This window comes from Penicillium nucicola (genome assembly GCF_028828085.1).
Source record: "Penicillium nucicola strain IBT 29836 chromosome Unknown utg000010l, whole genome shotgun sequence".
Taxonomy (NCBI): domain Eukaryota; kingdom Fungi; phylum Ascomycota; class Eurotiomycetes; order Eurotiales; family Aspergillaceae; genus Penicillium; species Penicillium nucicola.
The window spans coordinates 1,471,709-1,496,051 of NW_026643134.1; the positions used below are offsets into that span (position 1 = coordinate 1,471,709).

The 24,343-nt window shown below is 51.2% G+C and overlaps 13 protein-coding genes across 13 annotated transcripts; 11 read left to right on the top strand and 2 right to left on the bottom strand.

Annotated features, from left to right (window-relative positions):
- Positions 1–458: 458 nt before the first annotated feature.
- N7511_009113 (survival factor 1 family protein) lies at positions 459–1,866 on the bottom strand (the record flags this gene model as incomplete). Its single annotated transcript, XM_057131490.1, has 5 exons — positions 459–557; positions 612–988; positions 1,053–1,477; positions 1,575–1,790; positions 1,847–1,866. The coding sequence occupies 5 exons, from the start codon at positions 1,864–1,866 to the stop codon at positions 459–461; spliced, it is 1,137 nt and encodes a 378-aa protein (XP_056979478.1).
- Positions 1,867–2,237: 371 nt separating this feature from the next.
- N7511_009114 (mitochondrial 54S ribosomal protein uL11m) lies at positions 2,238–2,750 on the top strand (the record flags this gene model as incomplete). Its single annotated transcript, XM_057131491.1, has 2 exons — positions 2,238–2,366; positions 2,418–2,750. The coding sequence occupies 2 exons, from the start codon at positions 2,238–2,240 to the stop codon at positions 2,748–2,750; spliced, it is 462 nt and encodes a 153-aa protein (XP_056979479.1).
- Positions 2,751–3,215: 465 nt separating this feature from the next.
- N7511_009115 (uncharacterized protein) lies at positions 3,216–3,545 on the top strand (the record flags this gene model as incomplete). Its single annotated transcript, XM_057131492.1, has 2 exons — positions 3,216–3,287; positions 3,357–3,545. 2 exons carry the CDS (start codon positions 3,216–3,218, stop codon positions 3,543–3,545), a joined length of 261 nt encoding a protein of 86 aa, XP_056979480.1.
- Positions 3,546–4,055: 510 nt separating this feature from the next.
- N7511_009116 (uncharacterized protein) lies at positions 4,056–6,749 on the top strand (the record flags this gene model as incomplete). The annotated part of the gene is made up of 4 exons (XM_057131493.1): positions 4,056–4,089; positions 4,155–4,465; positions 4,622–5,951; positions 6,007–6,749. The coding sequence occupies 4 exons, from the start codon at positions 4,056–4,058 to the stop codon at positions 6,747–6,749; spliced, it is 2,418 nt and encodes an 805-aa protein (XP_056979481.1).
- A 594-nt stretch (positions 6,750–7,343) lies between these two features.
- Positions 7,344–8,438, top strand: N7511_009117 (putative mitochondrial carrier protein (Pet8); the record flags this gene model as incomplete). The annotated part of the gene is made up of 2 exons (XM_057131494.1): positions 7,344–7,403; positions 7,470–8,438. The coding sequence occupies 2 exons, from the start codon at positions 7,344–7,346 to the stop codon at positions 8,436–8,438; spliced, it is 1,029 nt and encodes a 342-aa protein (XP_056979482.1).
- Positions 8,439–9,284: 846 nt separating this feature from the next.
- Positions 9,285–12,807, top strand: N7511_009118 (WD repeat protein; the record flags this gene model as incomplete). Its single annotated transcript, XM_057131495.1, has 8 exons — positions 9,285–9,321; positions 9,375–9,453; positions 9,569–10,799; positions 10,855–11,071; positions 11,147–12,102; positions 12,156–12,244; positions 12,311–12,509; positions 12,562–12,807. 8 exons carry the CDS (start codon positions 9,285–9,287, stop codon positions 12,805–12,807), a joined length of 3,054 nt encoding a protein of 1,017 aa, XP_056979483.1.
- Positions 12,808–13,460: 653 nt separating this feature from the next.
- Positions 13,461–15,311, bottom strand: N7511_009119 (tetratricopeptide repeat protein; the record flags this gene model as incomplete). Its single annotated transcript, XM_057131496.1, has 1 exon — positions 13,461–15,311. One exon carries the CDS (start codon positions 15,309–15,311, stop codon positions 13,461–13,463), a length of 1,851 nt encoding a protein of 616 aa, XP_056979484.1.
- A 1,352-nt stretch (positions 15,312–16,663) lies between these two features.
- On the top strand, positions 16,664–16,906 carry N7511_009120 (uncharacterized protein; the record flags this gene model as incomplete). The annotated part of the gene is made up of 1 exon (XM_057131497.1): positions 16,664–16,906. The coding sequence occupies one exon, from the start codon at positions 16,664–16,666 to the stop codon at positions 16,904–16,906; it is 243 nt and encodes an 80-aa protein (XP_056979485.1).
- A 936-nt stretch (positions 16,907–17,842) lies between these two features.
- N7511_009121 (uncharacterized protein) lies at positions 17,843–18,559 on the top strand (the record flags this gene model as incomplete). The annotated part of the gene is made up of 1 exon (XM_057131498.1): positions 17,843–18,559. The coding sequence occupies one exon, from the start codon at positions 17,843–17,845 to the stop codon at positions 18,557–18,559; it is 717 nt and encodes a 238-aa protein (XP_056979486.1).
- A 634-nt stretch (positions 18,560–19,193) lies between these two features.
- Positions 19,194–19,803, top strand: N7511_009122 (Zn(II)2Cys6 transcription factor domain-containing protein; the record flags this gene model as incomplete). Its single annotated transcript, XM_057131499.1, has 4 exons — positions 19,194–19,240; positions 19,299–19,344; positions 19,402–19,537; positions 19,586–19,803. 4 exons carry the CDS (start codon positions 19,194–19,196, stop codon positions 19,801–19,803), a joined length of 447 nt encoding a protein of 148 aa, XP_056979487.1.
- Positions 19,804–19,972: 169 nt separating this feature from the next.
- N7511_009123 (uncharacterized protein) lies at positions 19,973–20,679 on the top strand (the record flags this gene model as incomplete). Its single annotated transcript, XM_057131500.1, has 2 exons — positions 19,973–20,419; positions 20,656–20,679. The coding sequence occupies 2 exons, from the start codon at positions 19,973–19,975 to the stop codon at positions 20,677–20,679; spliced, it is 471 nt and encodes a 156-aa protein (XP_056979488.1).
- Positions 20,680–20,740: 61 nt separating this feature from the next.
- N7511_009124 (uncharacterized protein) lies at positions 20,741–21,582 on the top strand (the record flags this gene model as incomplete). The annotated part of the gene is made up of 2 exons (XM_057131501.1): positions 20,741–20,934; positions 20,985–21,582. 2 exons carry the CDS (start codon positions 20,741–20,743, stop codon positions 21,580–21,582), a joined length of 792 nt encoding a protein of 263 aa, XP_056979489.1.
- Positions 21,583–21,996: 414 nt separating this feature from the next.
- On the top strand, positions 21,997–24,160 carry N7511_009125 (tRNA lysidine(34) synthetase; the record flags this gene model as incomplete). Its single annotated transcript, XM_057131502.1, has 3 exons — positions 21,997–22,156; positions 22,216–22,392; positions 22,443–24,160. 3 exons carry the CDS (start codon positions 21,997–21,999, stop codon positions 24,158–24,160), a joined length of 2,055 nt encoding a protein of 684 aa, XP_056979490.1.
- Positions 24,161–24,343: the final 183 nt, after the last annotated feature.

The window sequence follows — 24,343 nt, forward strand, 5'->3', positions numbered from 1 at the left end:
TCCTGTTGAATGCTGTGTTGTACTACTGGCTGGTCAACAGCTGCTAGAAGCTATTTTTGTTTTCTTGATTTGATTCGAATTGAATCGCCTGTATTTTTTACATGTATGTCGTTCTTTGTACATTTTCTTTCTTTGTGAAGACCGGGAGGTCCATCTGCACAATCCATCTGTACTTTACGTCCACTTCTTTCAATATGTATTATTCACCCTTCTACAGTCGCAAACAGGCTGGAGAGACCCAATGCTGTAACATACAGGCCAGCGATCAGAATATTCAGAATATGGTCAATAGCATTAGGTATCCTGTATACAGTCTGTGGATTATCTGGTCCGCGCAAGGAGAAACAGCAGAGCCGAATCCCGGGACATAAATGTAGCATCACGAAATCATCAACAATGAACGCCAACAAGATCTCGCGGGAAGATCATGTCCTATGTACGCGATTTAAACCTGGCCTCTACGAGATGAAGGTCGACTCGGAGAACATGGTTCCCTCCTCGGTGATCTCCTCGTCGCCGAGCTTCAGCTTCAACGAGAGCTTCTCCTGGGGGGAATACTGCATAAAAATGTTAGATCTGAATGTTATGGGGACAAGGGGCGCAATGCATACCTGGAAGATGTAAGGCCGGGTACCGGCAACACTGCCAGCAATGCTTTTGATAAAGCCGGGGACCTCGGCCATGACGTCGATCCGGTCAAGGCGAGCACCGAGAGAGCCGTTGACTTCGGCTGTGAACTCCTTGTCATCGGTTGTCTTGCCGCTCCACTCCCACTTGATGGCCTTGGGCGCGGGCCAATCACTGCCCTCGTCCTGGCCGATCTCGGTGTGAGTAGCGGCGTTGGTGGTGCCGGCGTAGACGACCTTGCCGTCCTTCACGATACCTCCGACATTGACCTTGGTGGAGCCGTAAGAGGGAGGGGTGGTGTACTCCATCATGATAGCGGAGTAAGTGGGGGTCTGGAAGTTGATGAAGTTCCAGCGGGCAGCTGCATTTTTGTTAGCGGATGAGCTTCGGATAGCTCGGACTTGATCAGATTTCACGCTTCTTACCTGCGTGATGAGGCTTCATGCCCTGCAAAGCCATGATGAACACACCACGACCGGTCAGGTCGTAGGTCTGCTCCTTGGTGGCGATGTTACCCTCGACGGAACAGCGAGGCCAGAAGGCATGTCGCATCGATCCCCAGGGGTTCTTAGGGTCAGTTCCGAAGTATGAAGTGCCGTCCTTGCCAACGGCGAAACCAGGTGCAGCCTGGGTGAACTTGATGTCCACGATGCTGCCTTCGTTGACGGTGGACTTGATGTGGTAGGTGTTGGCCTCCTCGTTCAGGGTGACGGCCAGGTTATCAGCACCGAATGAGAGCATGTTCTCGTCAAACATGAAGTTGTGGACCGGGTCGGAGAACCACTTGTTGTCACCCTTTCCACTGACGTCGAAAATCTTCACGTTGAACTGGGCGGTGGTGTGGATTCCACTATAATCCCGATTATACAGTCAGCTGCTGCAAAGTCTAGCTTTTTCATGCGGTGAATATCGACACGATATCCAGCACTAGCTCGGAGGGTCCTTACACAATGTTGCTGTAGATCACCTGGACGAAGACGAGTGTGCCGTTGTCTGCCATGATGTAGAAAGTCTGGGTCTCGACATTGGTGTAGGAGTATGCGCGCCAGCGCAAAAGATCCTTGTTCACCTCAGTATAGGGAGTAGTCTCCGTCTGCTGCGCAACCGACTGGATGGCCTCGGGGCCATAGATAGGCTCCTCGGTGCCCACCACGGCGGAGAGACTGCCCGCATGGATCCGGTCAGTAACCACAGCACAGAAGGGTCGAACGGAACGTACGTCGACTTGAGCCAGTTCATGATAAAAAAGATTCGATGATTTGATAGAAGATCACAGGAAAGGAAAAGAAAAAAGGGAGGTGAAGGAGAGATCGACGCGGGGCCCGGGAGTCTAGTTTGGAACTGGGAACGAGCAGATCCGATCCGCAATACTGTAGACTGAGACCGAAAGCAACCAGATCAAGACGAAAAGCCAAGACAGAAAAAGTCGGGAGAATGCAAAAGTCAGAAATACCAAACTCGAGCACTCGACGAAAAAGAAAAGTCCAGCTCCAAACAGAGAGAGAGCATCATGACGTTGGGTTCAGCTCGCTTGCCGCCCCGGCCAATCACCTGCCGTCCCCTTCCAGAAAATCTTCCTCTTGCAAACCACCAGCAAACCACACCACATCATGGCTCGCACCGCATTGGCCAAGGAGCAGTTCGTCAAGCTCATCGTCGGAGCCGGTCAGGCCAGTCCCAGTCCGCCGGTCGGTCCGGCCCTGGGTAGTAAGGGTGTCAAGTCCATGGACTTTTGCAAGGTGAATCACGGCTCTCCTCATGCCATCTCCCAACCATACTGACCAGGGCAGGAATTCAACGCCCGCACTGCTCACATCAACACGGGCGTCCCCATCCCCGCGCGTGTCACCGTCCGCCCCGACCGATCCTTCACCTTCGACCTCCGCACCCCGACCACCACCTATCTCCTGCTCAACGCCGCCAATGTCGAGCCCCGGAAGAACTGCATTCGTGGCGCCATGAACCCCGGCCACGAGATCTGTGGCAAGATTTCCCTCAAGCATGTCTACGAGATTGCCAAGATCAAGCAGACCGAGACCCGGTTATCGGGCCTGTCGCTGGAGGGACTGTGCAAGAGTGTCATGTCCCAGGCCAAGTCTATTGGCATCCAGGTTTCTCCCTGAGCGATTCCCGGGGGATGGGAATTTTGAATGTATAATTACCGGCGACCATTGCCCTGTCTGCGGTCGCGCTTTCGGGGGCCTACTTGTTTTGATTTCCATCTCTGATATCTGATATCTGATATCTTTGGGCGTTTTGATTTTTGGGACAGGGGGAAATGAACCCGCCTGCTGTACGATACCGATTCATATTTGTTTTTTCAGGTTGCAAGTCATAGCGATTAGCAATTCAAGGAGCATTTTCCATGCAACCAGACAGCTATCATACCGCCGTCCTTATTGTCTGCTACCATCTTGGGGGTTAATCTGACTTACGTGGGGCACTGACAGTCAGATTGCAGGTCAGCTGTATCTGTCCGACCAAGCGGCTAATCCCCGGCATGGATGATCTGGTCCAGAGTAGTCCCGAGACGCGGTGCGACCCAAGGCCTCACACCAGGCTGACCACTCCGCAGGGGCACATTCCCCATGGAGGAGCGGAGATCTTGGCCGGGTCATACAGTTCAGGGCTTGGCGAGAATGAAGGCCCAGGCACTCACAGTATGAAACCCCCAGAGTTGGCCGTGTTGGAAAATCCCCCAAACACCCAAAACACCAAAAGTAAACTAGCCCCATTCAGGCAAAATTCCAGATCGCAAATGCACCGAAGCAGCAATGGCTTGCAGCGCCAATCGAACCCTGTTCGCGGAGTCACCGGGAAGTCGGCACGTGGATGCGGACGGGACTGTCGACATCATCGAGTTGGGCCAGTCTCCGCCCTGTTCCGGGGAAGAGGAGGGACTGTGGAAGAATGAGTAGAAGGAAGATGAGAAGACCAGAAATACACAGAACCGTAGATTCCCATCCCAGTCACCAGAAACCACAGCAGTTCGTAGCCAGTCACTACCAAACACAAGGCTGACAATTCCCGGACTTGGAGGGCACCTGGGCCATTCCCCCCCCACTCTCTCTCCCCTCTCTTGTTTGCTCTGGAAGTTCTGCTTCTACTTCTGTTTCTATTTCTGCTCTGGCTCTGCTTCTCTTTCTACCTTGACCTTCCAAGTGCTGGCTTTTCACATCTCCGTGCTTCTCCTCTCATCGTCTTCCTCTTGCGGCTCTTATCGGATTCGGCGAAAAGTTGACTTCACCGGAAGAGATTTGCCTCGCCTCACACGTAATCGATCTGCCCCCCCCCCCCCATCGTCCACGTCGGCTTCAATCGTCGGTTTTTCGGCTTGGTCACGATCGCTAGTCGTTGCGCGACTCTGATTGATTCCAGTCGTTCCATCCTGAGGGGCATGTGTTCCGCGTTTTGAGTTGGTGCAGACGATGACGTCTGAGATGACTTCCAACGCTCACTCAGGTATGTCTTGGCTGATAATGATGCTCCGTGGAATTTCCTCGCTGATCGCATTCCTTCGGCCACAGAATTCCAAACTACTGAGAGCCCCGCCAAGATGTCCGGCCAAGCTCCGGAACCCGGTGACGCCGATGCCAAGTCGAGAGCTCAGCCCAGCCAGGTCCGCTTCTCCTCCATCACCGAGGAGATTGAACCATCGCAGACCCTTTCCCCGGAACCGGAACCGCAGAACTCGCAGCCACCCAAGCAGCAGACAGACGAGGAAGCGTTACGGTCGCTGGCGATGAGTTTGCAGAGCTCCCACCTGCAGAGCTCGCAGCTTCAGGAGGCTCGCTTACGGAACTTCTCGTTCGACCCCATGTCTCTTCCATCCTCAAGGGTATGTAAACTCTAGTTCTGAATCACCGTGGAAGATTCTTCCATGGACTTCAATTGCCCCATGCTCCAAAGTGAGACGGACAGCCACTAAACTGTTTCGGGGGTGTCCCTTGCACTGTGGAGTAGTCGTCATGCTAACTCGGGGTATCTACATTAGGTCGTCTCGCGCGAGTCGAGCGATCGCAGTGGGCATGGAACCAGCGCTTTTGCCTCGCCACATGCATCTCCCCCCGTTTCCGCCGTACAATCACCTCCTCTCACGCCAGCTGCGACTCATTCCCGCGAGGGCAGAGCGGAGGGCTCCTCCCTCAAAGCTCAGAGCCGGCCTCATGTGCAAACCGAGTTCACCCCAGATGCATCACCCCCGGTCACTTCAGCTGATAGGCACGATATCCCCCGATCCTCATCCTCCAGACCCTCTTCTACCGATCAGTTGCCCAACAGAACCAGCGAGGCCTCTGATCGCAGCTCTCATATCATGCAGCTCCCCAAACATCGTGCACAGTTCTTCATCGGAAATGAAAATAGCTCGCAAGAAGAAAGCCCGCCCGCTACGCCGAGAGAGTCTCTGACTCCGCCTGGGGCGATGACCCCAGTAGGGGAACCGAATGACCCGTATGCACGCCACAAACGCCCACCTCAGTCGAAAAACCTCGCTACGCTGGATCCTCGATTCATTTTTAGCAGTCGGGATGCGAAGCGATCATTCCGCCCGGGGACTCCTCGATCTGCTAGTGCCAGTGACCTCAGCAAGCCCGGTGACAAACGAAGCATATTTGGTGGCAAGAAGGACCAAATTGAAAAGCACCAAAGTGGTCATCACCACCATGGCTCTATGTCTGAACTGAAACGATTCTTCAAGCTGGGCCACCGTAGCAAGCGCAGTGAATCTCCAACATCAATGCCTAAGAAGTCGAGCCGGGGATCTGGAAAGAACACCCCATATCAAATGGCTCCCGATAATGTTCCCTTTGCCGATGACCATGGACTGAACTCCAAATACGGCAAGATGGGTAGGGTACTTGGGTCTGGTGCTGGTGGCTCTGTCCGCCTACTGAAGCGGAACAGCGATGGCGTCACCTTCGCCGTGAAGCAATTCCGAGACCGTCACAACTGGGAGACATTGAAGGAATACTCCAAGAAGGTCACCGCTGAATTCTGTATCGGTTCTACTCTGCATCATGGCAATATAATCGAGACTCTGGATATTATTCAGGAAGGGACGCACTGGTATGAGGTGATGGAATTTGCTCCATTCGATCTCTTTGCCATTGTCATGACTGGAAAGATGGGCAAAGAGGAGATTGCCTGCTCTTTCAAACAGATCCTGAGCGGCGTGACTTACTTGCATGGTATGGGTCTCGCTCATCGGGATCTGAAGCTGGATAATGTCGTGGTCAATGACCACGGTATCATGAAGCTTATTGACTTTGGAAGTGCCGTTGTCTTCCGTTATCCCTTCGAGAACGACATCGTTCCCGCTTCAGGTATGTATCCATTCTTTCCTCGCCCCCAAATTATCACTTTTGACCCCCGAACTAGGCATTGTCGGCTCGGATCCATACCTTGCTCCCGAGGTGTACGATGAGAAGAAATATGACCCCCGCCCTACAGATGTTTGGTCGCTGGCGATCATATTCTGTTGCATGACCCTACGCCGCTTCCCTTGGAAGCAACCACGCACCACGGATAACTCCTACAAGTTGTTTGTTTCCAGTCCGACTCCAGGTACTCCGGTTCCCGAGTCGAACCCTAACCGTCGGCCCAAGTCGACACCTGACCTACCATCGCAGGGTCATGAGAAACGTATCGGCGACCGTTCAAGTGATTCCGACACCGCCAAACCCAAGGATCAGTCCGCCGCAGCGCAAAACGGAAACGGTTCCGGAAACGATGGTGATCGTTCGCCCGATACTGCTCAAAAGCAGACCAGTCAGACTAGCACTACCAACAACCGACCCACTCGCACAACGAGCAAAGAGGCACCACCCGTTCAACCGCCCTCCCAGGCCTCTGGTCAACGTCAGGAAGTCATCAAAGGACCATGGCGCCTTCTCCGCATCTTGCCGCGGGAAAGCAGGTATATCATTGGCCGCATGTTGAAGACCAACCCCAACCAGCGAGCCACGTTAGACGAGGTCATGAGTGATGACTGGGTCAGAGAGATCCATACATGCCATCAGGACGAATCTGGCGAAATCCACAACGACCCCAGCCATACTCATGTCTTGGAGCCTCCGTCGCAGAGTCCCGCGGTGGCCAGCAAAGGCGCCAAGGCTAAATAATACATACCCCTTGCTTTGTACGACTTCCGTGGCCCTAATTCCCGACTTTTTAAATATGGGATGGCCTTTTTTGTTGGTTTTTTATCCCCGCGTTCTGATTCCCTGTTGAATACTGTAGATGATATTTGCTTCTTCGCTCACTCCCCATGCTTCTTCTCTGAGTCAATATCCCTCAAATGTATTCCCTGTCATTCTATCACGCTCCCTTTTTCTCTCTTATCGCCTGGGTCTCTGCTGATAGGTCCCTGCTTTACTTCGGCATGCGGACGGTGTGTCGACAGGATTTGTGGGAGCACTATTTCGACTGATGCTCTAGATACCTTTCTTTTTTCTTTCTTATATTCTGAGGGGGTAGATACATTTAAATTCGAACATATATATGTATATATCTTTTCCCATCTTCTGTAGATTCTAGTCTGACGTAGCGAACTTCGGCGATATCGGAATGGCCTGACCGCGGAGCAAAACTAAACTGCCGGAGCTCTCAGCTACTCCGCATTGCGCTTTGGGGGTCTCGCATTGATAACTTCACCTCCGGCTCTTTCCCTCTCTTTTCTCTTCCACGCATTTTTCTCTCTTTCTCTCTCTCCGTTCATGGCCCAACAACTGGAAGGGGAGCCATTGGTCTCCTCCCTGTGGACAAGATCCCTCATCGTACGCAACCTTCCTCTCAATCCTAACCTCCAAAATCGACCAAATCACTAACGTCGCAAAATAAAGTCCGGCGCAATCGCAGGCCTAACAGTCGACTGCTCTCTCTACCCCCTGGACACAATTAAAACACGCCTCCAAAAAGCACGCGACCCGCTCGCCCCAGCAGCAGCTCGCCTCTCCCTCCGCCAAACCGTCCGTGGCATCTACGCAGGTCTCCCCTCCGTCCTCTTCGGCTCCGCCCCCTCCGCAGCCTCCTTCTTCATCGTCTACGATGGCGTTAAGCGCACTCTCCTCCCACCCCCAGGCTCAACCGAACCTCAATCCCGATCCCACATCATCCTCACACACTCGCTCGCTTCCTCTCTGGGCGAGATTGCCGCTTGCGCCGTCCGCGTGCCGACAGAGGTCATCAAACAGCGAGCCCAGGCCGGTCTCTTCGGCGGTTCCAGTCTAGCTGCTCTCAAGGATATCCTCTCTCTCCGCCATGCCGCACCAGTCCCAGTTTCCGCCCCAGGCTCCGCCTCCAGCAGCCCTGCGCCAGCATCTACCGCCAAGCGTGGCTACAGCCAAGTCCTGCGCGAACTCTACCGCGGCGCAGGAATCACCATTGCGCGCGAAATCCCCTTCACGGTCCTTCAATTCACCATGTGGGAATCAATGAAGGAAGCCTACGCAACGCGCTACCTGCGCCCGGCTAGCTCAGATTCTCCTATCTCCGAACGGCAAATCCCCGCTTCAACCAGTGCCATGTTTGGTAGTGTGGCTGGAGCAATTGCGGCTGCGTTGACGACTCCGTTGGATGTGATCAAGACGCGAGTTATGCTTGCGCGGCGAGGAGATGGTGCTGGTGCGCCGGTCCGAGTCAAGGAAATTGTTCGGGGGATTGCGAATGAGGGACCTGGTGCTTTCTGGCGGGGAATTACTCCCCGTGTGACTTGGATTGGTATTGGTGGTGCTATTTTCTTGGGCAGTTATCAATATGCTTGGAATACACTTGAGGGCAGGAGAGAGGGGAAGAGGGAGGAGGCGATTTAAGGTGGTAGTTGTTGTATATTAAGTGTTATATATGGTTGGACAAAGAGTATAGATAGACTAGATCGGGTGCATATTGGGGGGATTTGTATGTTATTTCTATCATTCACAAAACCGTGATCTACGCTCTTAACAGCCAAGAAGAACCAACGCAGCCTGTCCCCCTATTATCTGGCCACCAATACTCCAGCGAACGTCTGTCTCCAAGACTGAGACCAGTCAAACCATTGGTTAGGTGCCTGCGTCTATTTCGTGCTTATGCTTATGCGTGTGGCTTGGGGCTTAGCGCGGATCTCGGTCTATTTCCGTAGATAGCCGACTTGGGAGTCTGTATTCATCAGCAATGGCATATGGCATTTAGATGAGCTATGGAAGTGCATGAGGAGCTGGTGGGAGACAGTTGCTAATGTTGTTGTTCTAGCGTTGTTTATGTGTTATGGTGATGGGGTACAGTGAACGCCTGGGGAAGTCCAAGAGAGTGTCTCTAGTAAGCCAAGTGTCAGGACCTGAGATAGACAGGACATGGATGTTTGCAAAAGAATAGAAACTCCATTCGCATAGAGCGAGGATTTAATACGAGTATAAACATCAGCCGAGAGCCCCTGGCGCCTCCAACTCTGGTTAAATTCCCCCTCATTTCCACCTTCTGGTTCTTGGTCTTTTGTTGTTCACAGGCCTCGGCTTTTCTTTGCTTCTTTGCTTTCTTTGCTGACTTTGCTTTCTAATTCTTGACATTTCTCGTTGACTGTGACGTCGACGTCTCCCCCGCCAGAACGATCGACCCTCGACGGCAGATAAGCTCCGCAATTTCATCTCCGCAATTGGCTTCACTCCTGCAACGCCGCATGTATGGCACGCAAACTAAGCCACCAGAGAGTCACCTATGGTAATGCCGATGCCAGCATCCCACCAGATCACATACTAACGGTGATTTCCTAGTACTCCCTCTCCCGGATGCCCCAGGCGGGCATCGGCTGGGGGTCAATGGCCTGACCGTTGACCGTCAGAACTCCATCTTGTAAGTGCCTCTCTCATGCTATCAGGATCCAGGATCGAGATCCCACAGTCGTTCCCACAGGATGCCTACCAGCACGTGGGTTGCACGGGTTCTAACATGACGTCTCACTTCTCAGGTACTCCGCGGGCCGCGACGGCGTCATCTGCTCGTGGGATCTCGATTTCCCCTGCCCTCCCTCGTTTGCGCCGGACCCTGCGACCTCGAGCCGGAAGCCCGGCCTGACGGGCTTCAAGACGCAGGTGCAGGCTCACAGCCACTGGATCAACGATATCGTCTTGGCGGAGGATAACTCCGCGCTCGTTTCCGCTTCGTCCGACACAACCGTACGACTCTGGCGCCCGCACTCTGAATCCACCGATGTCCCCGAGCGCATCGGTAAACATACTGATTATGTTAAGGCCCTGGCGAGCCCTGGTGGTCATGCCACTTGGGTCGCATCCGGTGGCTTGGATCATAAACTCTATCTATGGGATTTGAATGGCTGCGGAGAAATACTGAATATTGATGCTGGCGGCGATGATGCTACCGAGAAGGGCTCTGTCTACGCTCTTGGGGCTGTGTCGTCGGTTCTTGCTAGTGGTGGTCCGGAGAATGTCGTCCGGGTCTGGGATCCTAGGTCTGGCAAGTTGGTCACCAAGTTTGTTGGACATACGGATAACATCCGTGATATTATGGTCAATCAATCCGGTGATACGATCATGACCGCTTCGTCGGATCAAACGATTAAGATTTGGTCCCTTACAGCGGGACGATGCATGAATACCCTGACCATGCACAACGACAGCGTATGGTCTCTCTACTCCGACCACCCCGATCTCTCAGTATTCTACTCCAGCGACCGGTCCGGCTTGGTGGCCAAGACTGATACTCGGGGCTCTCCCGATCCCGAGCAAGGCACCTGTGTCGCGGCACTACAAGAACATGAAGGTGTTGTCAAGGTCGTTGCAGCGGGCGACTACATCTGGACTGCAACTCCCAAATCGAGCATCAATCGCTGGAGAGATGTTGATACGACACTTGATATCGAGCCACCGCCTGATCCTGCCCCTACTATTGAATCCACTGCGGAGCCTGCCAAAAAGGCCGAAGATGGTCCCAAGAGAATTCCATTCAATGCTGCTCTTCAACTATCGGCTACGTCAACACTTCTAAGTAGCTCGACTCCTAATGGAAGTACCCCAGAGCCAAATTTGGAGGCGGTTGATCTAAGAAACCCGGTTCATTCGCTACCAGAGGAAACAATCGAGGGCCAGCATGGTTTAATCAAGTGTCTTATGCTGAACGACCGCATGCATACACTCACTCAGGATTCTGCTGGAGAAGTTGTGCTTTGGGATCTGTTAAAGGTAAAATCAAAGCTGTTGAGCTGTTCAATCGCATTCATCAACTTACATGATATAGTGTGTTCCAATCAAGGAATTCGGCAAACGTCATATTGATGATGTTGCCTCAGAAGTCAACACCACTGATAGTATTGCACATTGGTGTGCAATCGATGTACGCACTGGTCGACTATCGGTCATCCTGGAACCCAATCGTTGCTTTGATGCAGAGGTCTATGCCGATTGCGCCGACTTGGCGCCATCAGATATAACCGAGTTTAGAGATGATCAGCGAAGTAAGTCATGTTCTCAATGTTGTGTTTTCTCTTCTTACTGCCAGTCATCAATTTGCGTTTACTGACCAATTGCAGTCAATCTTGGTAAATGGATCTTGCGCTGGCTCTTTGCTCCGGTGGTGGATGAGGAAATACGCAGAGATAACGAATATCGTCAAGCTGCTATTGCCAAGGCAGAAGAGATTGTTCGTCAGAACACTGTAAGCTCGTCAGTTCCGGCAGATGATATCCCGCGGAGCGCTGGCATCCCCATTTCTAACCCCCATCCGACATGGAACTTGCGCTCTGGCCCAGATTACCCTGCCAGTCCCAGTACCGGGTTCGGCATCAATTCTGGCACACCAACGTCAAACTACTTGAGCACTTCCATGCAGAGCAATTCTCCATTCCCCATGTTTGAACCAGATACGCCTGAACCTATGGCACCCACACAGTCACATCTCGATGGCGGGCCATCCTCCTTCTCGGATCGGAGTGATTACTTCTCAAATAGACCCACGCTGCTGACCGAAACTTCTGTTATGTCACCATTGCAGTCGGAGGGCGGCGCCTCCAATACGGGTGTACCTCAGTCTCCTGCAGAACCTGATAAAGAAGAGCGCAAGAAGGGCGGATCTCTCTTTTCGAAGAAATTTCGAATGGACTTCCCCAAGAAGTTGACTCGCAATTCTACTGATACAAAGCCTCAGATTCTTGAAGAGAAGGCCGAAGAGTCGGAGATATCCTCTGTCAAGGAGGAGAAGGTGTATGAGCCCAATCTCTGCGGAGTGGTTGATCGGATCCGTCATGATTATGAGGAGCACCTGTCTACAAATTCGAACCTCGATTTAGAGACCGCTATTACGCCCAGTCTCGAGAATGAAACACCTCGGTTGGATATTCCTCCTCGCGTGGCGGTCTTCATTCAAGAGGAAACCGGCGATACTGCAGTTGCTTCAGATCTCTATCGTGGCAGCGTGGACCGCATCGGCGAGGATCTCGAAAGACTCAAGAAATCAATCCCCCATTGGCTTGGTGAACTTCTTCTCAAGGTGAGTTTATTTGCCATGCAGCCGTATGGTACTTTGCTAATGATAAATCGCAGAATCAAATTCCCTTCAAGGAACAAGTCAAGATTGCATTCGTGTTGAAACCATTTGACGATTCCGTCCCACCAGTCGTCAAGCCAGAGCCGTATGTTTTGAGCCGTCTCTATCTCGTATCAAGTTCACCCCATGGAGCTAACACCGCCACTTACAGGCCTGCCATGAATGGCGCACCACCCCCAAGCAACTTAAATCCCAACGCCAACGGCTCCCGATTAAATGCGAACCGCATGCTCCGCACCAAGAAGGTTCTCGCTTACGTTGCTGAACGCATCGATCCTGCCAATCCGGATGACCCCGAGGAGTCCCTCATGCCACCGGAGGAGTATCTCGAGCTTTACTGCCAAAAGACGGTAGGTCCTTTTGCTCTTCATATTGCAAGCTTACATACTAACAATAGTGCAGCTCTGTCCCCCAAACATGACCCTAGCGACAATCCGCACATGCCTATGGCGCACCTCAGGAGACATGATCCTTTACTACAAAGCAAACGGCAAGAAAAAGATCCACCCACCCCGCTCTCTATTAGGTCTGGACGACAACCCAACACCAGTAGCCGAGCTCAACGGCACAAACGGCGACCACGCACCCCCGGGCAGCATCCACTCAGTGACGAACTCGGGCTCCATCGCCGGCTCCGTTGCGACCTAGTGAGAAAGAGTGCTAATTCTGGGACACTGGGATTCCCCTGGTGGTTCTTCTCGCGGCATTTCTTTTTGTCTGTCTGTTTTAAAAGGTACATTTGGTCTATGGTCTAGGCTAGTCAATTATGGATATGGATATCTCCGGTACATATGGGGGAGATCTTCGCTCAGTTAAGGATTTGGATTTGGTTTGAATTTAGCTTCGGCTTTGCTTTCTTTTTGTGTCTTGTCTCTTCGAATGCACTTTTGACTTCTGTTTGTTTTGTTTTTTTTTTGTTTTCTTCTTGTTGGTATTGTTAGCGCATCTGGTAGTGCTTCTGCCTCTGGCTTGGCTTTTGCTTTGAGCCTTTGCTTTATGCCTTGCAGCTTGCATTTGTATGTAAACTCGAGATACCTTTTCAATGTATGTGCTGGCTTTTCTTTATTTGTGGTTTGCCATGTTATGTTGTTTAAGTTGTAATGAAACTAGTCCTGTTGAACCTGGATGGTTTTCAAAGGTCTACCAGGAGGTGGTTGTTGTTGACTAAATCTTTGACGTTAACGTTAGTGAAAGCTAATAGCCAACAGGTCAAAAGAGTATATTTAAATCACCGCTAATATAATTGAGTTCAATAGAAGACAAAACATGCTTAACCGGAACCAAATATTTACAACGCAAGTTCATTGACAACACCCTTTCCCGACAGGCGTCTCAAAGGTATCCAACCGACAGAAACAAGACGAAGTCACCGGAACATCAGCAACAGCAGCCGCAATCGCCAACTGCGGCTGAATGACACTCGCTTCATCCGTCTTCCCAAGACGCACCAAACACTCATGATACCCCTGCAAAGCCCACACATTATTCGGATGCCTTCGCGCCCGGATGAGCGTACTATCCAGACCCAGATCCGCCCGATAAACCGCAGCCGCATCCTCCACATGCCCCTGCTCCAGTAAAAGCGCAGCATAAGCATGTCGGGTAGGCTGCATCCAGCTCCAGGGCTCACTATAGCCCAACCCATCATCAAGCTCAATGGAACGCCGCAGGGCCTCGAACGCTTCCTCGTAGTTCCCGCGACGGTATTCAATTTCCCCGTCCAGCATTTCCGACGCCACCCCCAGAATCTCAATGCATTTGTTCGGCCAGTCCAGACGCGTGTCTGGAACTCGTCCCCGCGCGGCTCGGTATAATTCGCGCTGATGCTCTGCCTCTGGGACTCGGCCAGTCGCCGCGTATGCCACGCCCTTGGCATAGTGCGTGATGGCTATTGTCATGCAATAGATTTCCGGATCCGTCGGGATTTGCATGTGGATGATCTCTTCCCACATGCCGAACCGAATCATGACGTGGGCGCGCACAGACATGAACACTTCAATGTAGTCGGACATTGCGGAGAGCAGTTTATACGGGAGGGTGGCTTCCATGCGGTCCACGGCGTCAAACGCAGCCTGCTTCTGGCCGGCGAACATGGCGGCGTAGATGAGGGAGTGGTACGTGTGGAGCCGGTATACGGAGTAGAAGTTGAAGGGGCCTTCGATAGAGAGCCATTTTTCATCGGAGATGGCCGCACGCTGGTTGGCTCGCACTGCGCTGCGGTAGTCGCCAACCAGGACGTCCAGATGAGAGGGCATGTGCTGGATGTGGCCGGCGTCTGGGACGAGATCACGGAGGTAGTCGGCGGGTCTCAGGCCGAGTTCTGGGAATGGGGACATCTCCACGAGATGGATGTACATGTGTAGCAGGCCCGGGTGCTTCAGGGCATCTTTCTGATCGAGGGCCTTTTCGAGCACCCTTTTTGCCTCCATGGTGCGTGTTCCCGGGTTCGGTTGGCCGGTCACCAGGTCCCACAGCTTCCAGGGCGTAAGGCTGATCATGGCATCGGCGTACAGCGTGGCCACGTCCAGATCATCGGGGAAGCGTTCATATGCTTCCTGCATGGCATCCGCATAGGCGACATTCTGGGCTGTTAATTGGTCCATATTGGCCGGGTGGTCACTCTGATAGCGAGCGGCGATGGCTTTGGCCAGAGCCTGCTCCACCGGGGATGCATTGGCCGCAAGCTGTTTTGCCCTGGATGCCGCTCGGTATGTGTTTTCCACGACGGATTTCAACTCATTGCCGAGGAAATCCCAGGGTTGATTGTAGTTGGGGCCCAGGGAGTAGGCCAGTCCCCAGTAGGCCATCATACAAGTCTCGTCATGCACGAGGGCCTGCTTGAAACACGCAGCGGACTCCTTGTGATTGAAGGAATATGCCCAAGTCAGGCCACGGTCAAACCAGATCTGGGCCGCCGGGCTGACGGTGGTGATGGACCTTTTGAACGATCCCAGGTTGTAGGGGTAGTCGTCCATGGCGGCCATCCTGATCCTATAGTGCGGCGAGGTGGCGAGAAGGGGATGAAGAGTGAAGTTGGCATTAAGCGGGGTTGCACACGAGGCTCTTCCGCCCGTGAATGAACCCAACGGATTTGGGCGGCCTTGAAGCTCGCCGTTCCATTTTCTCTTGTGCGAAGATGCGTACTTTTGCATCGTGAGGCCCTGCGAACCCTTGCCAGGATTGTCGGTGGATCCCATCGAGCTGCTCTGCCACCAGGTCTGATTTGTGGATTTTGAAGGGGGAAGTTGCAGATGCGATAGGGCACGATTCAGACCATTCTTCTCCTCAAAGAAGTTGAAGTTATACGAAGCCCTGAAGTTCCTATTTTCCCCGCGGGATCATGCCACCCATGCACCCACTTTTTTGGGCACTAACGTGAACGGAGATGGGGGCAGCTTTCTATACAATATCCCTGGTGCATTGCTACCGGTCATCGCTGGGAGGGTTTCACACGTGTAGAGGGTTCTGTGAGTCCGCGTGTTTCTTGTCTAGCAGCAACGTGCCTCCAGAATGGTGCTGCGGTACACGGGTCGGAGCAGCGCACCATGGCACCATACCAGAGAATCAAGGATGGTCTAGATTAGAGAAAATAAGGTCGAAACAAAGAAGCGAGGGCTTCTCCAATGATACGACCTGGCGGTACGAGCCATGTAAGATGAGAGAGGCCCGTGGAATATGAGCTGATTAGAATCCCTTGGGAAAGCTGGAAGGATTCTACAGGGAGCAGATTAGGGCTCCGTTTACTCAGGTATCTCTGGCGTGCACTGCTAAATCTTCTCTTTACATGACTCGAGGCAACTCAGCCCCCGTGGAATGGCCCCATTATCTTCCCATAGGCACTTTCACCTTGAACAGGAGCCCGACGGAGATTCTCATTATGCCAGGGGCTTAGAATAGACAGTCGCCAATGACAGATGCTTCACTCCCTATCACAGTATATGGTTGCCTGAAAAGCCATGGAAAAAGTACTGTACAAAGAAAGACAGAGAGACAAAGAACTCCGCGGATCAGTATACAGAGGGGCCAAAAAAATGAATCAACCTGTAAAAAGCAAATATGCCCGCTGACCGTACTATCCACTGTACAGCACGGTGCTGTCTCTCCAACCAGTGCACCCCTAAACCAATAGTAAGATGAACATTACCGAGACCCTCTTTGTCCCAAATTCCAGGACCTGCAGCGGGTGGATAGAAACAGTCGAAATAAAAGTCAAATATGTGACAAGTCTGCACATGGTGACGATATTCCTATTCGAGTATCCGTTTCGTGCATTGCAGATCCCAAGGCTGAGACCTACGAGCTAAGCCTTCCAATCGAGCAGGCAAACGGCTCCGCCCGAAGAATGCAGCGTCGATCTTCTCATGGTTTCTGCTCTGCTGTACTATATCACTCTCCTCCCAGGTGATTCATCCTTCTCCTTCATCCATCCCTTGGCCCCCACATCTCCCTTGACTCGTTGCAACACGCCGCGTCCTGAAACGAACCATTACCAATCAACAGCACCATGGCATCCTATTTCGAGACGTTCATGCAGGGATGCAGCAAAATCATCGAAGATCGTTTCCAAGAAGCCCCGTTCCAAACGTTCGTGCTGCTGGCTTGCACATACATGCTCTCGATTCCGGCCGTGCTTGTCCTCATACTTCGTTACTGGCCTTCGTCTCAACCCGATACTGCTAGACCTCGTCTGAAATGCCGCTCCTGCGGAAGCACCGATATTGCCGAAGGGTCCAACGTGGAGAGGTGAAGAGCGAGAGACTGGGATTGGGGGGAAACGCCACATGGCACTAGGGCACGGCTGATCACCCGCTGATCACCGGCTTGGCCAAGAAACAGGAATTCGTCTTGTCAGCTTCACATCGGGCACAGCCTAGTTTTGTTTTGACCGCTTAACGGGTGTTTCTATTGGTCGTTATGTGCATGATTAATGTAGCTCCCTTGGGTCGAATAGAGGCTAAGCTTATTCTAGAATGTATGTACCTGAATCAGTACGTGATGCTTATACTCTGGCTGCATGACTGCAGAACACTCTTTATGCCTCATGCAACTATGCCCCTGGTGTTTGTTGTAAGTGAGGGATAGGCTTGCTCAACGCCAGTGAGTATATAGCAGAAAGAGGAAGTTGGTATAGATGGTGATTGTAATTGGTCTCCTTCATTTCTTGGCTTGCATTCCTGAGTAGGCCATCTGTATACCTCCCGTAGTATGCTACGGTGAAGCACTTTTGAAGCTGTAGCTGTATCAAGACCACAATCCTCTTTTGGTAATACCATTCCCCAAATTGCGCTCAGCTGAGCATCGCCCGCCGAAAAGGGCGTAAACATGGACACGGATTTTGACTAGCCAATATTCTACCGTCCAATACCACGAGGCAACCTGACTCGTAGACCCGAGATCCGAAGATACTAAGCCCTGAATAGCATCGCGTCTAACCTTCCTGCATGAATGTAACACCAGGCATACTCCATTCGGATGAAGAGATCGTCACAAAGATACTCGCGCGTAGGAATTTCCTATTTGGTAAAGATAGAATCCTCAACAAATACAATCCTATTGACAGACAGGAAGTATAAATACCCCGAGAAACCCACGGCAAAAAGAACCATTCAACAGCTCAAGCAATCATCCAGATCTCAAAGCCAAAGCCAAAGCCAAAGCCAACCAAGCACCATCAACAGCCAAGATGTTCACTTCGACAATCTTCACCGGCCTAATTCTGGGCCTAGCCCAAGTCCCAAGCAGCTTCGCGCTGCCAGCAGCTGAAGCCACCCAAAATGACTTCACCATCAGCCATGTCGCATCAGACTACTTCCCGCACTCGAAGAGCGACCTCAGCGCCTTCGATGTGGACGTCCGCTACGTGGGCTATACGCCCGCAACGCAAGCCTGGCTGACATCCCTGGATCCGCACAGCGGCTCCAGCGATGAAGACAAGGCACGCATGCTCACCGAAGCAGCCTATGCAAAGCCCTACGATGACAATGACACCGACATGGCAAGTGACGTACAGGCCATGCTCGCCCGCATCGCCGGTAACAGCACCACCACCAGCAGTAGCATCCAGAAGCGATCTACCTTCTCGACCAGTGCTGCGCATGCCGTTGTCTGGACAGCATGCGGCGCTTTCTTTTCTTGTGTCTCTGGTCAGACTTGCACCTTCAGCGAGGATATTCAGAAGGCCCCGCGCAGCCACTGTGAGTCGCATGGTGGGTCTAACTGCTGCATCAGTTGGTCGAACTATAACGTTCGTGCTGGATTCTTTTCTACTACTTGGACCACTTGCAATGAGGAGGTTGCGGCTGAGGGGAAGACTAGTGCTTCCTGTGAGGGCTATGGCAGCAGTGATCAGGGGGTGATGTCTGTCTTAGCAACCGGGCTAGTGGTTGTACTTAGGGTTTAGTTGGTGATTCTGATATTTGAGGGAGATGGTGGATTTGCTATCGAGGAGAGGGCAGAGAAGGAAGACTTAGGTTGATATTGGGTTTGTTGGAGGATTTGGCTTAATTTTTTTTTTCTTTGTCTGAAGTGCAGGGTTGTTACAAGGAAAGGGTGATCAGTTGGAACTAGCTGGGTATACTTGTCAAGCTGTACTTTGGTCCTGTAGTATCAAATTGAAATTGTTGCCCTTTTCGAAGCTGTGCCATCTTCCAGTAACAGCAAAGTTTAATTACTATATCTTCAGATGCTCATCGGACTATGTCTCGTATGCAACACCCATGAATAGAGCAAAATGTTTACTCTGAGATCAATCCCCGACGACGAATATCTGCCAATGATATGGGAGTTCGGCGTTTGATATGCCGATCAATCGCCGAATAGGAAATTCCCACTTTCGACTACGCCACTCATACTGGACTTAGAACACAAGATGGGCTTTTGCAATCCATGAAATTGACATTCAGGAACTGAGTCATTCTTCTTGTCCAGCGGACTTATAACACCAGGCTATATACACGTCACGTGCATGGTGGCGTTGCATAGAGCGCCCACCTCAACTTGTGGATTATATCCTCCTAAATAATCAAATAATCAGTATGCCACGAGCTGCTAAGCCCCCTGTAAAGGCTGCTTGCCTTCCATGGTGAGGAATACAACAATTGCTAGTTATGAGTTGCCTCACAAGCTAATATTGCTGTCAGTCGATCTTCGAAGACCCGTTGCGATGGTCATCAACCCTGTCTTGTTGTATGTACGAGCAAACATGTTTCAATTCCTCATTCATTAATCTTAATTTACTGCTAGTGCACAGGCAAAAAAAGAGATTGCTATTATCAGCCCAGTCGACGGGGGGGTCCTCGAAGGGGTGTTCGATATGAAGAGGCACTGCGCAACTCGAACGCATCAAATACGTCAATCTCTGATGTAACTGAAGAGTTTGGTAAATTGACCCTCTGAACCCGGAAGTTCTTTCTCTAACTTTGCCCAGAGCCTTTCTTGGATAACATGATCGGCCTGGTAACGCCATTTGCCGGTATCCACAACTTGGATCTATCGCCAGAGGCTCTGTCCGTCGGAGATGGAGCTCAACAGATCTGGGGCCAGCTAACACCCCACGCGGACAGCTTGTTAGACTCAGCCACTCAATCCGGGGCTGAATTACCAATGATGCGCGCTTATCATTCCGAAGCAGACATGTATGTATGAAACCAGACAGCATTCAAAGTAGAGCTGAGAACTGACTGACTGCGCAGTATAAATGCTTACTACCTGTATCTTCATTCATATCTTCCATTACTGCCACCCGCTGTGGTATCACAGTATGAAGACCGATCAACGGTGATCCGACCTGTTGGGGGAGGTGTCGCAGGCAAAAATGTCACAAATGCCATATTGGCCAGAGTCATCCCTCGCCCTAGCATTATCCGCCCTTATGGCTCTCATACCTGTTGCTGAAGATCAACTACCAACAACCGATATGAGTCTCGCACTGAGGCGGTCGTACGCTCAGCTCTTCGCTCAGACAGCGTTAGCTGCCGCAGATAAAGAGATCGACGATCTATCTCCTGGTTTGGGTGCCATACCAGAAACACAGTCGTGTCAAGTGCGAAGCTCGTTACATCCACGGCTGCCCGCTCAATTGGAACCGATTCTGGCTCTTGTCGTTCTTGGCGTCTATGAGTATATCCAACGGGGCAATATTTCCAGAATTCGAGCTCGGGTCAACCAGGCTATCACGACGGCCATGGATATATCTCTTCACAGCCTCGATGACACAGTAACGGAATTTTCCGAGGCACAGAGACGAACTTGGTGGATTACCGTATGTTGATCTTGTTCCTAAGTGAGTGGGCTGCTTCTAATGATTCTTTAGTCATGGTCAACTTATCTATCGTCAAATATCAACCTTGCGGTAAGAATTCGATTCAGTGCTCCAAGCTACTGAGCTCAACTGACCATAGTGGTAGCCCCCAATCGTTTCTTTTCAGGACCCGCGAATTACGACCCCGTATCCTACATTTGATGTCTATTTACAGGTACTGTCCTTATTATTTTCAGAGTATCCCATTGATCACTCACTGATTGCATGAAGCCATGGCCCATATTTATGAAAATACAAGAAGCTCTCTTCGAAGCCAACAAAATGATGCAGAATATCGAACGTGTGGATGAAACGACCGACATTACCGACTTCAGCGGTCGAATACAGCGATTGGACGCCAAGATTGTATCTCTGATGACCGAGGCAGACCGTCACCTATTGGCCACGTTTGACGAGACACCCGAAGCATCTGTGGCTCAAACAATGTGGATGATCAGCCGTCTGTTCATCCATACGTGAGTGATCCCTTCTTTCTTCAAATATGTACACCAGCTTACATTTATAGTGCTCGTGTACGGCTTCATCGATTCCGAGCCTTCATGGATATCCCACTCTTTCTAGACAAATACTGCGATCTCACATCAATCAACAGCCACGGCTTCTCGCCTAATATGTGCACACCGAAATGGGCAACAGACAGTGAAAATCCCTTTCCCTTCACGGAACAAGAATCTTCAAGCATTTGTCTTAAGTCTTCAATTGCGATAGCCTCGATATTCCGCTCTCTTCCGTCTCCGCTTAACCTTGACAGACAAGCCACGGGCGGACATGATTCATCATTTGGGTCTGTCAAGTATCCAAGGATTATTCCTTTCTTTGCATGCTCAGCTATGCAGGGCTGTTATGCTCTTCTTATGTTATTGCACCGGCTTCGCGCCTGTATGGCAACGGATCGGCTTGCGACGTGTTATCATCTTCTTAATAGACCGAGTCCTGCGTCAGAAATTTCCGATCTTGAAAGGCTGACTGAGGAGTTGCGGCATGGTGTGGAAATACTGGTAAGATCTATGAAGTCGGCTTTGATTTTTGAAGGCGTTGGAGGTATGGGACGTGAGATTGAGGGTGCTTATTTGGCTGCGTTTCCGGATTGTCCTGGGATATAAAACACATCTCTAGCTGATATAATAATTGACTCAATCTTCAGATCACTGCATTTTTCAATGAAAATCCTGGAATAAGTTGCTGCTTCGCATACTAGGTTTTCCCGGAGTTATATATATCTCTCTACGTCGACGCCATAGCAGGAAAATATAAGTCACTGTACTGGGGTTCTTCTAAACATCTTTTCTTCTTTCTACGCCGACTTTATAAGCCACCAATCCATGTTATCTAACAGACTATTGATCAGTCGTGACGCTACTTGCCCAGGCTATGCTCGCGCAAGGCCGGTCTCGGTCGCGGGAAAATCAATTTCCCGGGCCGACGATATAATTCACCTACACGCGACACGAGTTACAGCTTGATAGACATGTATTGCCATTGAAAAAAAAAAGCTCTTTTCCAGGGAGAGAGTAGATATGGCATCAGGTAACATATCAATATCGCCGTTTCTGTTCCAGCGATGCTTTCAGCAAGCATGGTCTGGGTCGCGACGGGTTCGCCTCAAGCCGGGAAATGTCGACTATAAGAAAGGAGCCGTTGATGACAAAGATGTTCTGCAGCTTCCACGAAGAATTGGTGAGCCCCTGGAATGCAAAACTCTCATTCAGTTGTACATTGCTGATGTGGAATTATAGGAATCGCTGTCAGCGGTGGCGCTGATTCCATGGCTCTAGCGTACCTGTGTAAACAGCTGGAGCAATCACCTGAGATATCTGGAGCAATTTCCGTGACCGCATTTGTAGTTGATCATCGTGCTCGCCCAGAAAGTACCGATGAAGCCCAAAAAGTGGCTGGTTGGCTTCGTGATATGGGTACAATTTCATGTCTTCCTTTGCGCAACACCAGCTGATTCTTCTCTCAGATATCAAAACCCATATCTTAAGCCTGGACTGGTCTAAGTACACTACTGGCAAGAACCAGAAAGCCTCCAAATCAGAGGCATCTATTCCTATGCCGTCTGCTTTTGAGACTCATGCCCGACGACTCCGGTTCCAAGCCCTTGGCTCAGCCTGCCAGAGATTCCGTATTGGAACACTTCTTTTAGGTCATCATCAAGACGATAACGTCGAGACCACAATCTGGCGGCTTTCCTCAGGTGCAAGAGGACTGGGTCTTGGCGGCATTCCTGAAGTGGCTCGAATCCCAGAATGCCATGGTCTTTATGGGGTTTCTGAGAGTGGGTCAATTCTTTCAATGCCTTTCAAACCCGAAGATATCCCTGAAACCAAGATACGTTTTATTGGGCGAAGTCAAGGAACGATTTCATTCCCCGATAAAAGCCCTAAATCGAACTCTGAAAGCCCTAAGTCAGAGTACAACAACACTGCATCATATATCAGCCCTACAACTTCATACATCGCAAGCGGCGGTATATTCCTCTGTCGCCCTCTCCTCTCCTTCCCAAAGACCAGTCTGGTTGAAACATGCCGCAAGAACCGAGTTCCATACGTCTCAGACCCTACAAACTTCGATCCAACTCTCACCCCCCGCAACGCCATCCGCAGCCTCGTATCATCCAACTCTCTACCTCGAGCCCTCCAATCCCAATCTATCCTCTCCCTAATCCGCTCCAGCCAAGACCTCCTCGAAGACTCAAAAGAACTCTCCAACTCCCTCCTCTTATCCCAATGCCGATTACTGGATTTCAACCCCGGGGCCGGATCAGCAGTAATCCAATTCCTAACCCCAAGTCTCGAATCCATCGACCCCCAAATCGCTTCCCTATCACCATTCCAAACCAGACAAATTCAAACTCTCGTCCTGCGCCGCATCACGGAGCTGGTCTCTCCATTCCCAGATAATCATTTCGCACTGCGAAGCTACGAACCAATGGTTTCCCGCATTTTCCCTGACACAGAAGTCCCTCAAGCGACGGCCACAACTTCCACTCCCAATGATGGCGAACCCAAGAAACAAGCCTTTACCTTGGGCGGTGTCCTCTTCCAACCGCTCACCAACGAAGAAAACCACAATATATGGCTACTGTCCCGCCAACCCTTCATGAAAGGTCGGGATCCAGTCAAACGGCTCTACGTCCCGCCACGGGGCGAATTCACACCATGGAGCTTATGGGATAATCGATACTGGCTGCGATTTAGTCTCGAGCCTAGTCATTCAACGGCAGACATCCGGGGATTGAGAAAATCGCCAAATCTTGACATTTGTCTGCGACCATTCCAACAAAGTGATATACAACGGATGCGTAAAGCCGCTGAAGGGACGGGGCCGAAGAGCGAACGCGTTGTTGATGCGACGGAATTGAAATTCTGGGAACAAACGCGTGCATTACTGGCAAATCAAGTACCGGCTTCGATGCGCTTTACGCTTCCTCTTTTGGGGAAGGTGGAGGGTGGATCTAAAGGGTATTCGTTGGACCAGATGGATTTCCAGCCTTTGGCCCTACCTACCCTAGATCGTCGGTTGCAGAACCATGCAGCGGAATATGACTCTCGCAAGGAAGTGGAATTGTTGCATTGTGGAAAGCACTGGAAATTGAAATGGCAATGGATGTACAAAAGGATTGACACAGAGGCGCTACGCCTGATGGGCTGGCCCCTTGAAGACACCGAAGACGCTTAGTGTACACTTACATAACAACGACAGTTAGACAAACAAAAAGCAAGCCCTGTAATAACTTGATCTCCTGAGCTATGCATGTATTATCAAAGGCCATCTGTGCGGATAGGCTAGTATGGGGGTGACAAGAATTTGAATGAATACAGATAAGAAAGAATCATGGATATGATATGCAAATGAAGGTGT